This window comes from Bacillus rossius, chromosome 1 (genome assembly GCF_032445375.1).
Source record: "Bacillus rossius redtenbacheri isolate Brsri chromosome 1, Brsri_v3, whole genome shotgun sequence".
Taxonomy (NCBI): Eukaryota; Metazoa; Arthropoda; class Insecta; order Phasmatodea; family Bacillidae; genus Bacillus; species Bacillus rossius.
Window position 1 is genome coordinate 222767846 of NC_086330.1, and position 19537 is coordinate 222787382.

The 19537-nt window shown below is 33.0% G+C and overlaps 1 protein-coding gene across 1 annotated transcript in view; it reads right to left on the minus strand.

Moving 5' to 3' along the window:
* Nucleotides 1–12314, minus strand: part of LOC134527317 (nuclear cap-binding protein subunit 1) — a 377088-nt gene extending 364774 nt beyond the window's left edge. Inside the window, exon 1 of the mRNA XM_063359877.1 lies at nucleotides 12087–12314. Coding sequence (XP_063215947.1) covers nucleotides 12087–12126 — 40 coding nt within the window. The 5' untranslated portion in view covers nucleotides 12127–12314. The remainder of the gene's footprint in view (nucleotides 1–12086) is intronic.
* Nucleotides 12315–19537: the final 7223 nt, after the last annotated feature.

A 19537-nucleotide genomic window follows, 5' to 3' on the forward strand; every position in this document is an offset into this window, starting at 1 on the left:
AGGCTTTGAAATCCAAAACTGAAATGGTTGAGCCAACACATATCAACGTTGAAATAATAGATGGTTTTTATTACTTGCATCTAATCGGATCTTCTATAGCTCAAACTTTTGATAAAATTGCCGAGTCAATACTCATAAAAATATGTTCAACAAACGCAACAGAAATACATTTAATTTTTGATCGCTACTTATCACCGTCAATCAAAGATTCCGAACGTGAAAGCAGAAAAGAATTCGATATTCCGTACAAAATTTCGGGACCTCAACAAACTAGACCAGAAAATATTTTGCAAAGCCTTAAAAATTATGGCTTTAAAGAGGCTCTGGTGCTGTTTCTGGCTGATTATTGGCAAAACGACAATTTGGTAACAATAATCCAAAACAAAAAAATCTTTTTAACCGTCGACCATCACTGCTACTCTTATCAATTTCAGGAAAATTCAGTTAAAAAAACTGAAGAAACTAATTATGAATGTCATCACGAAGAAGCAGATACAAGGATTATTTTTCATGCTTCTAAAGCAGAACCAGGCTCAAAAGTTTTAATTAAAGCCTCTGATACTGACGTTTTGATTATTTTGTTAGGAAATATGCACAAACTTATCGAATCAGAAATTTGGCTTGCCAGTTCAGCTACTAAAAAGAGTAATAATCAAACTGTTGATTGCATTAATTGCACCGATTTAGCGTTGAAGTTAGGAATTAAATTATGCCAAAGCCTTCCATGCATTTACTGGTTGCGATTACACGGCTGCATTTTACAATAAAGGGAAAAAAAAACCTTTTCAGCTATTTTCGAAAAATGAAAAATATCAAACAGTTTTTGCATCATTAACAGATGCTGCTGATATTTTCATTGATGAAAAAATGAAGGCCGTTCAAGAATTTACGGCTAGTATGTATGGTATCAGGAACTGCACCAGTGTGAATGATGCGAGACATCGCATTTTTATGAAAAATTACTCTGCAAAAGAAGACGGCGAGCACTTTTTAAAAAAACTAAAAGGCTTCGACTCCAACTCCATACCACCATGCTGGATATCATTAATTCAGAAAATTTTACGAACTATTTTCGTAAATTCCATGTGGCTTAATGCAACGGATCCAATATGCGTGAAGCTTCAGCCTGAGAACTGCGGTTGGTTCTTAGATGAATATTTAAAACCCGTAGGATTCATTGGGGATCATACACCTTTAAAGATAGAAGACATTGTCGAAAGAACTGAAACGGAGAGTGATGACGAAGAAGATTCAGAAGTTGGAGATCACAGTTATATGTCCGATGACTCCGAACCTGAATAATTTTAAAAAAAATTTGTATTTTTAATTTTTTACAATAAATAGAAGTATTTTTTTAATTGTTGTTTTTTATTTTGTCTTCTAATAATAAAGATAAAATTTGCAAGATTAGTAATATATATGTATTACTATAACCTTCTTCTTCACTAAAGATGTGTACATATACTTTAGTGTCACATAAAAAATAACACACATAAATAATTAATTGATTGAAAAATAAAAAATTAAATGACTATTTCTCTATTTTAATAATAAACTACTCCAAAATGATGCACAGCATATACGGGTCTATCGCTATCCTTTTCATTTTCAAGCACAAATAGCATGCGCACTCTCTTTCTTTAAATGGGCGGACCTTAAACAGCTGCTATGCTGTGTCCTCTTCTATCGCATGGGATGGTTGGTTGGGACTTCTCAGTCGCACACATTCACTCGCAGCGATATTTTACTTTTTAAAATTTGACAACCGGAATTAGGGACTGATTTTTCGCAGGCAACCCTATACCACCGTGTTCATAATTAAATAATCTTTAATTTTATTTAAGTTCAATTCAATAAGCAGATTGTTGCAAAATGCTAGTATAGATTTACCTGTTTATACCTGGCTACCAGATAGTTGTGACCGGAAAAAAATAGGCAACCTAACGTTTGCATATTCTATGGGCTTCATACTTTCGATTGGTATAGAGTTTATCTAATAATCACACCAGTGGAATGTTTCAAAAAAAATTTTTTTTTAATTATTAATTAAAAATACCCTGGACTAAAATTTGTTAGGCAACCCATACGCAATATATTTATTGACATATTAAATTAAATATAAAATACGTTTCATGGAATAAACATCTCGGTGAAGGTCGTTTTATATCGGGATCTTAGACTATGGGTACTTTGTCTGCATGAGAACAGGATTTTGCATTGTTCATGCCTTCTGCGTCTCCATGGCAACGGGCATCGCGCGGCAGTGGCATACCCACAAGGAGGGGCATGTATAATGAGCGTTGTACGTTGTGTGCACGAGTCGGGAAACCATCGGTGCTATTCATTTTCTCTCCGGTACATTATACAGCATTGTAATAAATTTTCACTGAATTCTTTTTTATTTACCATTACTGTAAATGGGAGATGTGGCTTAATTTTTTTCCATTAGTATAGCTGTGCGAAGCCGGGTCGGGCAGCTAGTAGTTTATACTTTTGTTAAGTGATTCTCAAAATTTCAAAGTAGGAGTGTAATGGGTTCATAGTTAAATAATAATTTAAAAAAATTTGTTTTAAAAGTTTTTGTTTCAGTTTAATACTAAGTACCCTAACTTTACTTAATGTGTTTATGACATGGTGATCATCATAATTAATTATGTACTTAGGAGGATTGCCTCTAATACAACAATTTAGTTATTTACAAAATAATGTTTTTTTTTTTAGTTAAGTTGGAAATAATTTTTATAACTTACTTTATAATGGATTTTATTTGAAAATGCAAGGAGACACTTATAAATAACAATCAGCAGAGTCTGTTCCAGATGATTCTTCAAGTTGTGACATGAACGGTGACTAATAGCGGGTAGGTCTGTTGATTGTTTCATGAGCTGACAAGAGCCTCACAGTCAAGTTGAGACAGGCTCACTCTCAGTTCTCTCTTCTGTCTGTGTTATATTGTAGTCTGCATCTGCAGTTGGTATGAGTAAGGTGTCAGTACATAACGTAGGTGTTTAAAAGTGAACAATCTTTTGTGCTCAAATAAGTTCAGATAGAAGTTCTATTAATTCCTTTAAAGTATTTTTATATTTTGTGAGTGTTTACAAGAATATCATTTTGTAAGTACTACAAAATAATCATTTATTGAAGCTCTTTGAAAAATACAATAATCTAGGACTAAGGTAACTGTACACTTTAAGAAGTGTTTTTCTAAATTTTAAATGAATAAACTAAACTAATGAAGCGAATCCAAATTGTGACGTGTTTTGTAATTTGTTAAACTTTTATTTACAATATACCATCTAGAAATCTGATTTAGTTCAATCAACATCAAAACAATATTTTTTTTATGATGCGTATGCATATGCACCAGTATAAGACACCCACAATTTATTTGCGTACCAGTGTTTGACATGTTACTGTACCAGAAGTTGACACTTGTAAAATGTTTTAGTTGACTACATGAGTAAGCAGATGACCAACTAAATTAAAAAGTTACACCGAATGGACACATGACATTAAATAATAATGGAATTATACATATATTAAAACAGATTAAGGATTGTTTTTAGAAGAAAATGATTCCCACTCAGTATACAACATAAAATTGTGTCTTACATTGTTCTCTAGCCTTATACATCTAAGGTCATCTTGAAATGATATCTCAAAAGATCTCCTGAACTAACCATACTTGGCAAGGGTAATTTATACAAGATTTGAGACCTTGAGACCATACTAACATCAGATTAAACAACAACCCTGAAAATTTTTTTTGTATCGGTACAAGATTTCAAAGCCATGACTTCTGCTTCGGTGTCATTTAAATCTTGAATTATGCAAGCATATTTGTAACACTTTTTTTCCCTGGAAAAGATACTATAACATAGTCTCCCTTTTCAATATTTAGTAAGTCATTATCACACTCATTGTCAGAAGACCCAATAAGGCTGATGTCATCAAGACTATCCCCTGACTGCACCCAATATTCTTCCTCATCTTCAGTTTCTGAAGAATCTTTTAGTAAAGATTTCTTTTTCTGTTGCTTCTTACTCTTCTCCTTCAACATAAATAGTTTCTCTTTTGCTTCTTTCTTTCGTTTTCTTTCTTCCAATCTTTCTTGTTTCATTGCTGTTTCTTCTTTCTTTTGGGATTCTTTTTTCTCATGATATAAAACCCACTCCTTTGAAGTCGCAACACTAGGTATCTTTTCTTTCATGATTTTTTTAGCTTTCTGCACCTGTGGGCCAGGCCAAAACAGGGCTCTTTTAAATGGAGAAGGAATTATTTTCCCACTAGATGTTTGCTGAACTTTTTGTACTATGCCATTGTCCAAATTTTCTGTAGGCCTATTTTCAATGCTTTCACATCCAATTTCTCGTCCTCCTTGAGATATATTTAACGTTTTTTTTCCATTGTCTTAGATCTGACCTCTTGTCTACTATCTTCTTCTGGAGATATATTTTGACTGTTTCCGTGCTCTTAGATCTGACTTCTTGTCTGTTCACATCTTCTGTACTTTCATTTGTGTTGTCACTTGGTTTTTCTTGACTGGTTTCTGGCATGCTGGCATTACCTTGATTTGAACCCAAAACTTGATCTTGCATTCTCTTCCATACACAAAACAATGAATGATCACGACTATCACCCTTCCAAATGCCATGTGATTTCTTGAAGGCCTCAAGTTTGTTTGTACCTATCTCTTCTTCCAAAACTTTCAGTGCTACAACTAGATTCTCTGAATAGGTACTGCTTGCTTTAGGATCTGTAAGAAGAGCATCCCTTGTTGGAAGCTTTGAAAAGTCAACAGCATCTGGATTCCATGGAACCAAGCCACACTTTTTAAATCCATTTTGCAGCATCTGGGGTGTCACTGTTTCTGCCAAAACTTTCTTTAGCAATGGTGAAAAATCATGTCTTTGAATTGTGGGAGAATGTAAATGATGAAGACGCCATTCGTGAACTTTCTTTCGCCAAACCACCTTCATGCTATGAAAAATGGCTACATCCATTGGCTGAATGAGATGGGTAGCATTTGGGAAGAGAGCTACCAAAATGATTGGGTCATTCTATTAAAACAAGCAATATTGTTGTCTCTTGGGCCTATGTGGTTCTTCAGATTAAATAAAACCATTACAAAAAATTTACAATCATGAACATCCTATTCACTATATAAAATAACATTAACATGTAAAAAATATATTCACATTAAATTTGTTTATAGTTTTTATGTTTAAAAAAAGTCATTGTCCTGGCTGTCACTGGTCATATTTTATTGAATTTTTTTTTTTATTTAACCTTAAAAGAAAATAATTTTTTTAATGTATGTAATTTTATTAATATATTATAGATTTAGAACTATCACTTAGTAATAATTGAGTAAGTGTTGCCACATCAAAAGACTACTGTAATTGTAATTTAATAGTTGTCTCCAAGAATATCATCATTGTCCTGGTATCATTTGATTCATTCGTTTTAGTAAAGATAGGTAGCAGCACAATTTGAGAGGATTTAGCCATATATTGGTGCTAAGTATCAACTAAAAGGATATGTGTCCATTGAAGTTTGTTTGGAATAAATTATTCTTATATTGACAAAGAAGAATAAGTGTGTGAGTGTTTATGCTTTTTAACAGTCATTTTCCTGGGCAATGAGTCTTACCACAGGTAATGTAATAAAATAATGTTTGTTTTATTTTTAAGTGTGTAATATCAGTCATAAACAGGCCATATAATATTTAACCTCAAAAATTTTGGAGGGAACAATATATACTTTTTTAAAGTCTGTTTCATCATTGTCTTGGTCATCATTGTCCTGGCTATAATGAGGCAAGACAATGACAACATGGCAGGACAATGATGTTATTTGCATACTAGGTAGTATTTATCTCGTGATTTTTGTTCACCACCACATTTTATCACAGATGTCAATATTCATACAGTTATAAATGAAATTGTCATTATTTCCCAGATATTAAGAAGACTAAAATAATTATGGCTTTCAAAATGCAAAATATTTTATGCCTATTTAAAGACACGTAAATACTATTTTTATCTTGCCTTAACTCAACAATATATTTACTAAGCTTAACTATGTAATGAAATGGAAATTAATAGAGGTTAGGTCATAGTGAAAAAAAATAGTACTACTTCTTCATGTGACAAGCACTATCATAGCTAATTATTCACAGTGCTGTCGTTGCGACAGTACTTTGAACGATTTATTGTCTCGTGTCATTTTTAATTCTGTTCCATTTAAAACCAATTAGGATATGTTAATTAATATTGTTGTTGAACAGGTCACAATCACATTTGAAATACTCATCTGTTCTTTACATACTATGTAAATGCATTATAAAATATTTAAATATTTTCAGGTTTGAAGAGCAGCAAACATAATGGGTAAAATTAAACAATCAAATGATGAAAGGTTATTGAAGAAAAGACTTGCAGAGAAGAAGCGCCAAGAGAGAATAAAAAATGACCCAGGACGATTGTTACAAGAAAAGTTAAAAAGACATGCTAAATAGGAGAGACAAAAGAAAACTGGAATTGTCAAGCCTGTAAGCAAAATGACGAGAGAACAGAGATTCACACACAAAAAATGGAAAGAAAATTCTAAACATTACAGAAAAAACAAATATAATACCAGTGGCCAGTCATGTCCAGACATTCCACCAGATGAAGCAGATGACCCGCCTGAACCTGCTCCTGGTCCATCAAACAGTACCACAACACTTAATACAAATAAGAAAATAAGTGCTGGTAGAAGAAAGGTTAGTCGAGATCGGGCAAAAGCCTATTTGCACATCAGTAAATTGAAACATGATCTTGAAAAATCTAAAAGAGAAGCGAATAAATACAAGAAAAGGTATTACAGACTAGGATGCAACAATGAGAATAAAAGTAATGATCTTACACCACGTAGTAAAGCAAGCAAGCTCTTGAGAGGTAAGAAGGTTCCAAATGAAGTCAGAAAAAGGCTTATTTTTGGTAATGTCTTAGAAAAACAGCTTAAAGACAGTTATGATCTAATTAAGAGTGTGAAATTGAAACAACTTTTCATCAAACTACTCTCTGGAAAAGTAATAAAAAAATACAGGTGTTTGAATAAAAGCAAAACTTTTTTGAAATACAAATGTTTTGTTGCCAATCAGAATCGGAGAGATTTGATTTATTAAAGAAAAGTGAAGAGTGAGGCCATTAAACTTCAGGAGAGTATTATTAAGTTTCTTGAGAAAGATGAAAATAGTAGCCTTTTCCCAGGTAAAAAAGATTGTATAACAAGATTGGGAGTGAAAAAATAAAAACGACTGTTGAGCGAATCAATGAAGATTTTGCATGAAAGATAGGGACTGAAGGGCCCTACAAAGTATGCTATGCAACATTTTGTAAATATAGACCATTTTGGATAGTTCAACCAAAGAATGTCCTGGCATCCTTCTATTTAAGATCACATCAGAATTTATTGATTCCATTCACTCAAACTTCCTGTCTAAGAAGACATTGATCCCTTTCAAAGGCACCATGAAGGTTCATCAAGTGACACACAGTTCCAATGAACCAAAAACATTACACTTTAGATCACTAAGCTGTCTATGTCCCACATATGAAGGATGCAATCATGGATATTATCTTGGCTCACAAAAAATGAATGGCCAGTTTACTACAGATGAAAGTAAATGCGGTGATTCTGCAAAACAAACTCAATTCAACATTTAAATGGCCCCCCAGAAAAAGACATATTTAGTAACGCCTTTCACAATGTTAAAAAGAAGACTGGACATCCAGTACCGTGTGGCAATCGTGCTTTTCAATTCACATTCAGGGACTTTCCATTTTGAAATGCAGAAATTGTATTACTCTTTATTTTATTGCTTTTCAATGTATTTACTGTTATAATCAAGCATATATCTTTAGTCCAATATGAGATGAACTAATTCTTGTTTTTAGTAGGTACCTACATAACTTATTTACATTTTATTTCATGGATGTGCTAGGACTATCAGAGTTTTTTGTATGTTGTTATCATTGTCCTGGCAGCAGTGTCATTGTCCTGGTACACAATTTTTAAAATATAATTTTTTTGTATGTAAATAGTGAAATTATTTATTGCTCATAAGCTTATTTTGTTATGAAGGCTAAGTAAAAAAATATCAATCCATAAAAACAAAATAAATATGACTTTTATTCCAAAGATTCTTTCCATCTGAATATTGCTTGTTTTAATAGAATGACCCGATTCCATTTTCTTCGCAAAATTTGCTGGTATGGAGGGTTAAGTGGGAAGCATGGCCATCAATGAAAAAAATCACTGGGCGAGGTAATTATTTTCTCATTTTCAAGCCAGGGAAAGAAAATTTTTAGACAAGTATTCAAAGAAAAGCTCGCCTGTCATCCATCCTGAATCAGATTTGCCTACCCCCCAGTCAGGAGGCATACTTCTAGCAATTTGTGAAGGAATTCTCTCATATTTGAATATTACCATGGGAGGTGCTAAATTGCCATTTGCATTTCCTGTTACAAGAACAGTTAAACATTCTTTTTCATCGCTGTTAACTTGTTAATAAACATTTTTGCCTCCTTTTGCAACAAACACTTTACCAGCTTTTGGGTTCAAGAAGAAAGCTGTCTCATCAGCATTGAATACACGTTTGAGTTCACTGAGAATATTTAGGGAATTGTTGTCTTCAAGGTAAATATATATCTCTTGAAACCAACTTCTCAGAGCAGCCTCTGTCACGTTTGCTCTAGAGGATGTAAGATTCTGAGCTACCCTTTCCCGTACTTCAGGATTTCGTTTCAAAAAGGACTCATACCATTTCCTTCCCGGTCGGTTATCAACAAAGGGGTTTGACCTGTTCAGTTCATTTATTAAATGTTGAACGCTGTCTAGTAATTCAGCTTTAGTAATGGGAAACCCAGCTTTGGCAACAGACAAAATCCAGTAAACCAGTAACTTTTCTTCTTCTTTAGTAAGAATAGACTGTGGTCCCATGCGATGGTCTTTTGGAGAAATTCCTTTACTTTTGTTCATCAGGGTGACCCTCGGTACAGCATGTAGCCTGACAGCAGTAGCAAATGGTAATCCACGTTGAACATCTTATAATGCCTTTTCCATTTGGATCATGGAGTAATCCAGCATTGTGCCTTTTATAGGAGGCATTGTTGGCACTGAAATTAAAAACCTGATGTTATGTACCAATAGTGGACACTCTTATATTCTACCAGTGCTTAACAGTGTCAACTACTGGATCCAGTATTCAAAGACAAAAATTTTCACTATGTGGGTACTTCTTATACAGCAATGTAAATAAATAACTTGTCTTATATCACTATTCATTATTTATTATTTGTTCCAGTAGTTGAAATGAACTGTCAACACCTAATAACTATAATTTTATTGATCACATAAGAAAATATTTTATTTAATGTATTTAATAACATGTATCAAGTACTACAACAGCAAAAGTTGTTAAAAATATATAAAATACAATGCAGTTGGCAATAGCATGTAGAAACTCACCTGCTTAAGTATTTTTACAAGAGAATAGCACAATAATCATATTACCAATACAAGTATACCTGTAATGGCGGACTAACTAATGCTTAATGGGTGGTTTCCTAATGTCTCAAGTTCACCATAGAGTACAAACATCAGGTTACATTTTTGACATTCAAACATTGTTATGAATGCACCCATATACTAATTTTTTTATTATTAACTAAAAGATGTCAACTACTGGTACACTGTCAACTACTGGTACAGTTACCTTATATGATGTCAGTGAGATGGTCTTTTTCTAAAGTTTAAAAAATTGTTTGAAACAGACAATGGAAAGCAAAAACAAATTCATTAAAATACAATTTTTTAACCTGCTAAACAAAACTAACCACACAATTCGGAATAAAAAGAGACTGAGAAATGTAACATCTTTGATGTTAAGTTTATATCCTGAAATGCCTAAAGAAGCCAAAATTTGTGATTTTTGTAGGAAAGAAATTTGAAATTTAAAGGTAGACTATACTAATCAACCTGACCCCTCTGACCTGTCTTGTTCTTCAGTCAAAACTAGTGAGGAATACAGTTCTCAGCCACATGACCCATCCTTTTCTTTAGATCCAAAAATTGTAATTGAACAATTGAATACTTCAAAAGTTGAACTAAAAAAGTTTCCTATTAACATTAAGAAAATTCACTCTAAGCATTATTCTGCAGAGAAAGTAAAAACGATAAACTCTGCATTGAAGCGTACTCTTTTCAGCAGCTGAAGATTCATCTAGTGATGATGAGAATCTAGATGAGCCAGTTGTACAAAACCTCAAAGAAAAGTTTTCTACTGTTCGCAGGCTTGTCATTATATGAAAGTGATGATACAAGCAGAATAATGCCCAGTACTAAGGACTGTTTGATTGTAGTCAATTCAAATGGAATTAAAACAAACATGTCAAAATGACTTATATTGTGTAATCTGAACGAAGCTTACTTATTGTTTAAGGAAAGATACTCAGATATTACAATAGGTTTTTAAAAATTTGCGAGCTGAGACCAAAACATTGCATACTGACAGGCCAAAGTGGTACACATTCAGTCTGTGTATGCACAATCCACCAGAACTTAAAGTTAAAGATAGAAATAGGAAATTAGGCTTTGACAAATGGACAACTAAATACTTATACCTAAACACTGTTTGGCAAAGATTCTGTGTAATCCACTAAACATTAATTGCTATACAAGTGAATGTACAGTATGCCCAGGTGTTGCCCCAATTGGCAAAATCATTGAAGAGGCTTCTGAAGAAAATCTTATAGAAAATGTCACTTCGTCAATGGGTGTATGTTGATCACTGCAGTCTCAAAACTTTACAGAACTCTAATGAGGATTTTATAAATATTTTCTGTGACAAACTTACCATTTTAAAAAACATGATTTTATTGCAAAGCAGCTATCATCATTCATAAATGACAAAAACAAAATTAAAAGAGTCTGAGTTTGTAGTAAACAATTCCCTGGAAAGATTGCAAAACTCCTTGTGTCAGTTACTTCAGTGCACAGCGCGTATTCTTCACAGAAAATGAAAGACGTTAACAATTCAATTCAAATATTTGGCTTCCATTAGACTTGTTCGTTTCAACATGACTCAAAATAGTACGTACTTTAAATGCAATGTAACAAAATTAAAATTTTGTAATACAATTACCTACTTATCCTAATAAAACCAAACACATGAAATATAAACATTAAAAATTCCTTACAATTACAATAAAGTAATTTTTTTAATGAATTTTATTACACCACCATCTACATTGAAGAAAGTTCTCCAAAAACATTTTTAAAAACCCACACGTTAAACAATGAATGTCAGCGATTGCGTGCTTACATATGTATTGTAATGTAAGTTGTAAATTATTATTTTTTCACAAACCAATAGGAATTAAGAAACCTTCCTTTCAAGGTTAATTCAGGAATGCCTCTGGTATATGAAAAAACATATATTCCTATTTATCGCTGGTACACAATGAATGGCATCATAAAAGCACAGGTATTATAATGTACAATATTTAGGTAATTTTAATTATTTTTTTTACAAACTAGGAGGAATTACGATACCATCCCTTCAGAGTAAATTTTGGGATGTGTGTAGTATGTGAAAACCATGTTAAGGTGAATTTTTTTTTCTTTCCGTTCTAAAAAGCTGCGACATCGGATGATTACCGAATACTTTAAAATTGTGTAAACAGTTAGTTAGGAATTTGCCATTTAAAATGTGGCTAAAGTGACACAACCAACAGTCCTTACTATTTTATAGTAATTTCAATGTAGCTAACTAATCCAAGCAACCGTTAAAACTATTTCATAGTGTTTTTAAAGTACCTTACTTATTACCTAACCCGACCACTTGTTAAAAAGATAAACTACTAAAGTATAAAAACGCCCTCTTACAAAATGATTCAAAAAAATTCTAGGAAGTGTCTGGAAATTGTTAGGTTTAAATATTTATTTATTTTTGTAAAAGAGGTTCTCCTTCAGAATTATCAACCGCTGCTTTCCGGCATATTCAAGTGACATTTGAATTTATTACAATTTGAGCTCACCATAACCATCATCCTCGTCATGAGCCCTTCGGCGGCTCATCTCGATTTCTTCAAAACAGTTAGAAAAAAAGTCCTGTCAATTTCTAGGGCATTTGCTCTATATTCTTCGACCAAAACAGATCCAAATTAAAATTTTCGAAACGTTAAGCACAACAACAAAACATCAAACTTCAATAGTGTAAATTAAAAATCATAGATAGGTTAAGGTTAAGACTAACATGGATGGCACAGAAAAAAGAAGCTATAGATGAGTCATATAATGTAACAAAAAGGTTTAAATTTAAAAATTATTTATAAATAAATAAAATAAAGTAAAAAATAGCGCTCATTTTTGTGTGCTCTATCTTTCTATGAATATTATCTTCAATATTAAATGTTAATTAATGAAGTTTCATTAATTCGTTTAAAACGCTTGAAAATTTAAGCACAGAAAATATTCTGGTTACATTTCATTTTATAAAGGAAATCACACATAATTCAGGAAAACTTTATTTTCACTGAGAGTAGTAAAGATTTTTGGGTGGTATTTAAAGATATTCGCGTAAGGTCGCGAATAAGAACTACCTTGGGAGTTCAAAGCCAAAAATCCTCGTTATGTAACACATACAGTTTAAATAAACTAAACCCGGCACGGAGCTAGATTGTTTTTTTTTTTTTTTTTTTGTGAATTATGGTCTCTAGCGAAGCTTTAAGAGTAGAGGATTATTGATAATTGCACTACCTATTTGATAAGTATTTGTACATATCTAAAGTGATGTCGTACCGACCATGGCCGTTAAGCCCGTGCTCCGCACCGCCAGTACCGTATCCCGTTTTCGTCTCTAGTTATTAACTTAGTCTACTTCCTTAAAATAGTATATTTTCGTTTCATCAAAACTTCAAATTTATGTCGAGCAACTGTTAAGCGTATACATATTAGTCATACTGATATATTTGTCAAGTCTTTATTTTACGGATTTTAAGTCGTTTGTTTGTTCTTATTTCCACTGTTCTGTGGTTGATATGAGAACAATTAATGGCATGTTGCAAATGAGAAAATATGTTATATGATGCACGCAAACACATATGGACTATATATTGACGCCAACCGCCGGTGCTCCCTCTGGTTCGCACAAGCCGTTATGTCACAACAACACCTCTGAAGTGCATCGAACACGCCCGAGCGTGATGTCCGCCAGGTGTGTAAAAGTGCGCCGCGACGAACACCCAATCGACGACAGCGCCCGGCCGGGTGTGGCAATGCGCTTAATTAAATATGTAATTATTCTGTTCAAATCAAAAACAACCAATTTAATAACAATTTAAAAGATAATTAATTCAAGGGAAATCATGTCTAATTGTTTTATAATCATATATTGTGTAACATGTCTTTTAAGCCCAAAACTGGCCGGATCTGTTTTCCCGCACTCCACGCGTTTAGGCGCGAGGCCGCAGGGCGGTCTAGAGTTCAGTTACCGTCGGGAGCTCGCAGGGGTCGGACGCTCCGCGAACGCAGAGCCATCAACTTTCGTGCTACATCCACATATCAGCAATAGTGTAAGTTTTAAAATCCTTTTACCAGCTCTGCGCCGACCCCACCCAGTCGCACGATATTTCATGCGACTTGTAACTAATTAATTTTATCCCAACAGGGAACTTTGCATTTTCTACGTAATTTCGTGTCCAGAGATTAAGGACAGCGTAATTAAGTTACGCAGTTTCGGCTTCACAGCCACTTAATTGTTATCATCGAAGACTCTTAGCAGCGTGTGTCGAGTTCTTACTCGATAACTTTCGCCTCTTAATTTTCATCGTCTATAAATTTGTAACTTGTAATGTGCAACCCATACAGCACACAATGTTTCAGTAACATGTCTGTGATATTGCAGTAACATTACTATGTTTCGAATAGATTACATTTCATCTGTCATGTTTCTGGAATATTTCATAAACATTTCATTGGACACATAGTACTCATGTCTATAAATGAAGTTTCAGATACATTTCAGCAAGATTCGTTTGGCAATATTACATTGTGGTTGATTCTGAAATGTATCTGAGACATTATATTGAAACTTCCCATCATGCATGTTGGCACTGAAGTTTAGAAATCTTTGTCTTTGTGTATTATTTTTTGTTTTGGCGCAGTATTTTGGTACTTGGATTTTTATATGTGGTGAATAAATTGTAAGTTTGAACATTATTTATTTCATGTTAGTTTACTATTTTTTGTGTTTACTTTCGCACTTAAGCAAGTACCGGTATAGAAACAATCTTTTATGCGTCTTCGAAATGTGTAAAGCTGTAGGTTAAGGAATGTCTTTTTTTGTCTGTATGCTTATTATGCTCAAACATTCCCGTGCCATATTTATATGTGCGCTGTTTTCAGTCTGATTTTTAATTTATGTGATGCATTAACAGGATATTCGCGATTTAATAAAATTGCTAAAGCATCTAACAAGTTTTCTACTTACTGTAGCTATGCCGCTATATGGTCGTTGACTGTAGAACACGAATGCTAATGTATGGGTTAGTCCCTTTAATGTTATCTTTAGTTAAAAATCACAAATATAGGCTTATAGGTTCCTAAATATTTTGGTTTTAATAGCATTTGATTAAACCAATTTATTTTATTCAGTTATCACCTTCGGGCTTTTATAATATACTTAAGTAAATATATTTCATAACCTATAATATGTAGTTCAGGGTAATTTATGTTTATTTACTGTGCACAACACATAAATTAATTATGTTGTGTTTATTTTAATATAAATATTGAAGTGTTTAATTTGAAATAATTTACAATTCTACTGGTTAAGTAATTATTTTTATTATGTTCCGCACTCTGTAGTACTTACATCGTATGTTGTAGGCCTACGTATTACTATTAACGGAAATTTAATTAAGCCTGCTATTATATCTGGCTTGTCATAAATGTAATTTATTGTAAGTGAATGCACTAGGCCTACACATATAATTAGACAGCGGTTTCATTAATTGCCATTTCACTTAACAAAGTTATTTCTGCAATCTGGCCTTCATTTTATTGGTGGGCTGGAATTGCAGCGCAAAATAAATGAAATAAATTTTGTCCTTTAGCGCAGAGAAGGTACAAGTCTTCGAGTTGTGTTGTACTAAGCATAAGCATCATTGGTATTTCTATTTAAATTAGTTTTTCTTATGCTAAATTATGGTAGTAACCAAGTATGTTTGATTTGGAGAGTTTGACAAAACCTAATTCCATCCATTATATGACAATAAAGGAAACACATTTACTTAATGATGATTTATTAGATTACATGTGTATAGTTATGTAGTGGTAGCAATTTAAATAATGAAAATAAACATTAAATGTGCACTACAAAGGATAATATTGAGAATCTGCTCAAAAAATTACTAGAAATTTTAGAGTATTATTGCACAAAAATATGGGCTGAATTGTAATGAGGTAACATCACAGGCACTGTTCACACAGACACTTATTAGGAAATCATTAGGATTTAAATTTAAGTTATCTTTTAAAACTTTGCTTAAAATGTGTTATTATACAATTTCATGGGCCTCTTTGCATTAACCAGACACCATTAAATTGATTATTAGGAATGTAAATAGCATGTTAAGAAATTCCCAGTGAAGAAGTATTCCTGCTTAATAAGTTTGAAAAAAAATGCATAGGTTGCAATACCAATGTGTCCCTTTTGAGATGCTTTCAGTTTTGAAATTTATCATTGACATCAGAAACTTTTTTTTTCTGTTTGCATGGTAATTTAAAAACAAATAATGTAACAACTTAGTGTCTACATGTTTAAAAATCTCACATACATGTCATAATTGACCTGAAACAAGTTAAAAATAATTGTTTTTTCTTCTCTTTTTTTCAGCAAAAATCTCCAAGAACATCTGCATAGAGAGTCAGTTAAAAATTTCATGTATTGTATATATAATATATACATAGTTTTTTTTATTAAAGTCTACTTCTCAGACTACGTTGTTATTTGTTATTGAAAATACCCCTTTTCATCTTTGCCGCTATTGTTAAGTATTCAAATGGAAAGAATCTGGTTTGACCTGGTGTGGCTTTCTGATTATGGTTATACATGGTTCTTAACTTACTTCAGGTGCATTCTTGGCTGGTTTCATAACATAGATCATAGAAGTTACAATCAAAAACCCTATTGTATGTTTGAATAAGTTCTCTATCTCTAATGACTTCATTGTTGATGAGTTAGGCCAAACTTCTATTTTGTACAAAGTATAACTCGCCATGCATATTATTTTAAAATTTTGTACTGCATATTACAAAATTATTTATATTATTTGTTTACAATAAATTTGTGATCTCATTTGAATATAGTTTGTGTGGAAGTACTGTTGTGTTAATATTATTTTGTGTATTTACTTTGAAAATTTGGATTTTAGAGACCCTATATACTATTGCCATATTGTATTTGTTGTTTTATCCTTAGGCTATTTAGTCAATTTGGTAGTATTAAAATACACATATAAAACCTAGCTTAATCCATGAACTTTAGGTAGATTAACATGCTTTCTATAGAAAAAAATTAAGGAAACCAGAATTTTTATGGACTGCCACTATTGTATCTTCAGCAAGTCACTGGCATCTCAATGTTAGGGAAGCTGGATCAATTTGAGCCCTTGTCTGATACAATAAGTCTTTCAATTAGGGAAAGTGACATTGCAATGTTAAAGAGTATTTCTCATTGCACATTTGTTTCATTCCCATTTATATTCCACTACTACACCACCATCTCACTTCATTTAGGCTGGTCAGACAAGTTTTTCGTTTAGTGGGGACAGCCGATTCCAGTCCAGTCTCATTTATGTTGAGCTTGTGTGAAATGGAAAACAATATGTCTATTATAAAGCTATATTATGAATTTGTATTAAGACTGCATTGTTTCATATTTAGACCCTCTGTAAATTAGTATATGTGTGTTTAAGAAGAAAAATACATTAATTATAACATAAAATTGTTACATGTCTTTTGAGGGTTTTCAAGCACACATTTTTTCTTGCAAATAACCAAATCACAAGCACCAGCCATATGTACTATAGCATTAAATAAGGAGAACAGTACATCACAATTCGAGCACAGGTCAAGTCTCATGGCTGTTCATTATGTTAATACCGGTTTCCTGTGCAACATACAACAAGGAATTTTCTATTATAATATGAGTCGTATAGTTCCAAAACCTGCCTTCTCCCCAAAAATCACAAAATGAGTTGGTGGTACTGGCACCTTTTGTTTTTGAATTCGCATCCTTTGATGTTGTCAGATTATACCAAAAAAAATCTATTCCTATTTTAAACACCATAGCAAATCTAAGTTTTTTTTCCAAAAACTGCCTTCTCCTTTCTAAATTAGTTCCAATACATGCCTACTTCAATTTATTCCAAATGCTGCTTTATCCTCATTTTTAGAAGTCTGCCATATCCATTTCTGTTCCAAAACATGCCTATTTAAAGATTATTATTATGAAACTACCAATGGTTCAGAACAATTGTATTTTTAATAATTTTTCTTTTCTAGGCTGTACATTCTGGCTGTATTCGAATTTATCACATTCATTTGTTGCAGAAAAGAAATCATGTGTTCCTGTGCTCCTGAGTTATATCTGAAAGAAGTTTGTGCTGTGATGTAGATTAAATAAAATAGTGTTTTTCTTCATAAATCTCACATAATGGACACACATTCTGAACTAGATGTTTCTGTCATCAAAACTACAGAACGGGGGAGGAAGAGAACAAGAGATCCTGCAAAGTGGATAAAAAACATAAAGAAAGTAGAAAGGTAAGTATTGTCGCCACCAATGGGTGAAATATTATTTGCAAGCTTTTGTTTTGAAAAATCACATTATAAAACATTAATATAAATATAACTATAAAGAATATAAATACTTATTACATTTGCAATTGTACAACTCTAAAAATGTCATTTATTTTCAGATACACGTCCAAGTGTCCACCAAAGCAGCCCGAATGTGGTCACAAATCAAACGCATACAAGTGCTGCACATTGACAAAAAGGGATGTAAATCATTTCAATGCTCTTTTCTACAAGACACCAAATAAACTTGTACAGGATTATATTATTATTAAGTACTGCAGTGCATCCTTGCCGAAAAGAAAAAGGGCAGTAAAAGAAGGAAGTTCACGTAAAGGTATATCAATAACGTATTACGTTAAGAAGGCAACATTGAGACCAGGAGAACCTGGTAAGATTCCTGTCTGCCAAAAGACATTTTTAGGCATTTTAGGAGTTAAAAAGACAAGAGTACAAAACATTTGTAAGAAGCATTTCATGAAATGTGAGGTGTTGAATGAACGCCGAGGTGGGGACACCAGGTCGAAAGCTTATGAACCAAAGCGCAAATCTATTGCACAATTTATTGAGCAATTAAAACCACTTGAATCCCACTACTGCAGAGGTAAAAGCAATAGGCATTATTTACCAAGCGATTTGTCGATCAATAAACTGTGGAGAATGTATAATACCCAGTGCACTGAAGTAAGTTTGAAAGTAACAAAATCTTTTTTCAGGAATTATGTTAATAGAAACTTCAATATAGGTTTTGGCCAGCCGGCCATGGACGTTTGCTCTCAGTGTCTTCAGCTAACAGAGCAAATTAAACGTTGCCACGACAGTGAAAAGAAATCTGAGCTGATAATTAAGAAGCGAGTACATTCAATGCGAGCTAAAGCATTTTTTCAGCTTTTGAAAGATAAAAATGAGGAAACGCTTGTTCTTGCATATGACTGCCAGAAAAATCATGTTTTGCCTAAAGTACCAGACCAGTCAGCGTACTATAGTCGACAAATATTTATATTTAATTTTACTGTTTGCAGAGGATCATCTCGAGACACACTGGATAAAGGGAATGTATTTGTTTATTGTTGGACTGAAAAGGATCATCCTAAAGGTGCGAATGAAATAGCAAGTGCTGTATATCATAATTTATGTTCATATCCTGTGGATCCTTCTGTAAATAAGGTTAGGTTATTTGCAGATGGGTGCGGAGGACAAAACAAGAATGGTATTATCGTCGGAATGCTTTCAAAGTGGCTTCTTTCTAAGGCACCAAAAAATGTGAATACCATTGAACTTATATTTCCCGTGACAGGTCATTCTTTCATGCCTGCAGATCGAGTGTTTGCTCGTATTGAGAAAGTGATTAAACGGAAGGATACGATAATTGAACCATGTGAATACGTGCAGATATTTTCTGACCATGGAACTTTACATTGCCTAGGTTCTGCCGAATGCCCAGTCTATGATTGGAAAACAGCTGTGAGTGACGTCCAACTACCACCTGGGAAATGGCACTTCAAATTCAAACCTAGTAAACGTATTATTCTCAGTAAGTCTAAGAATAGCTCTTTAGTGCTTGTCAGGGGAGAAGAAGCATACAGAAGTGACATTTTATGTGTTAATAGGTCCATTGTTAAGAAAC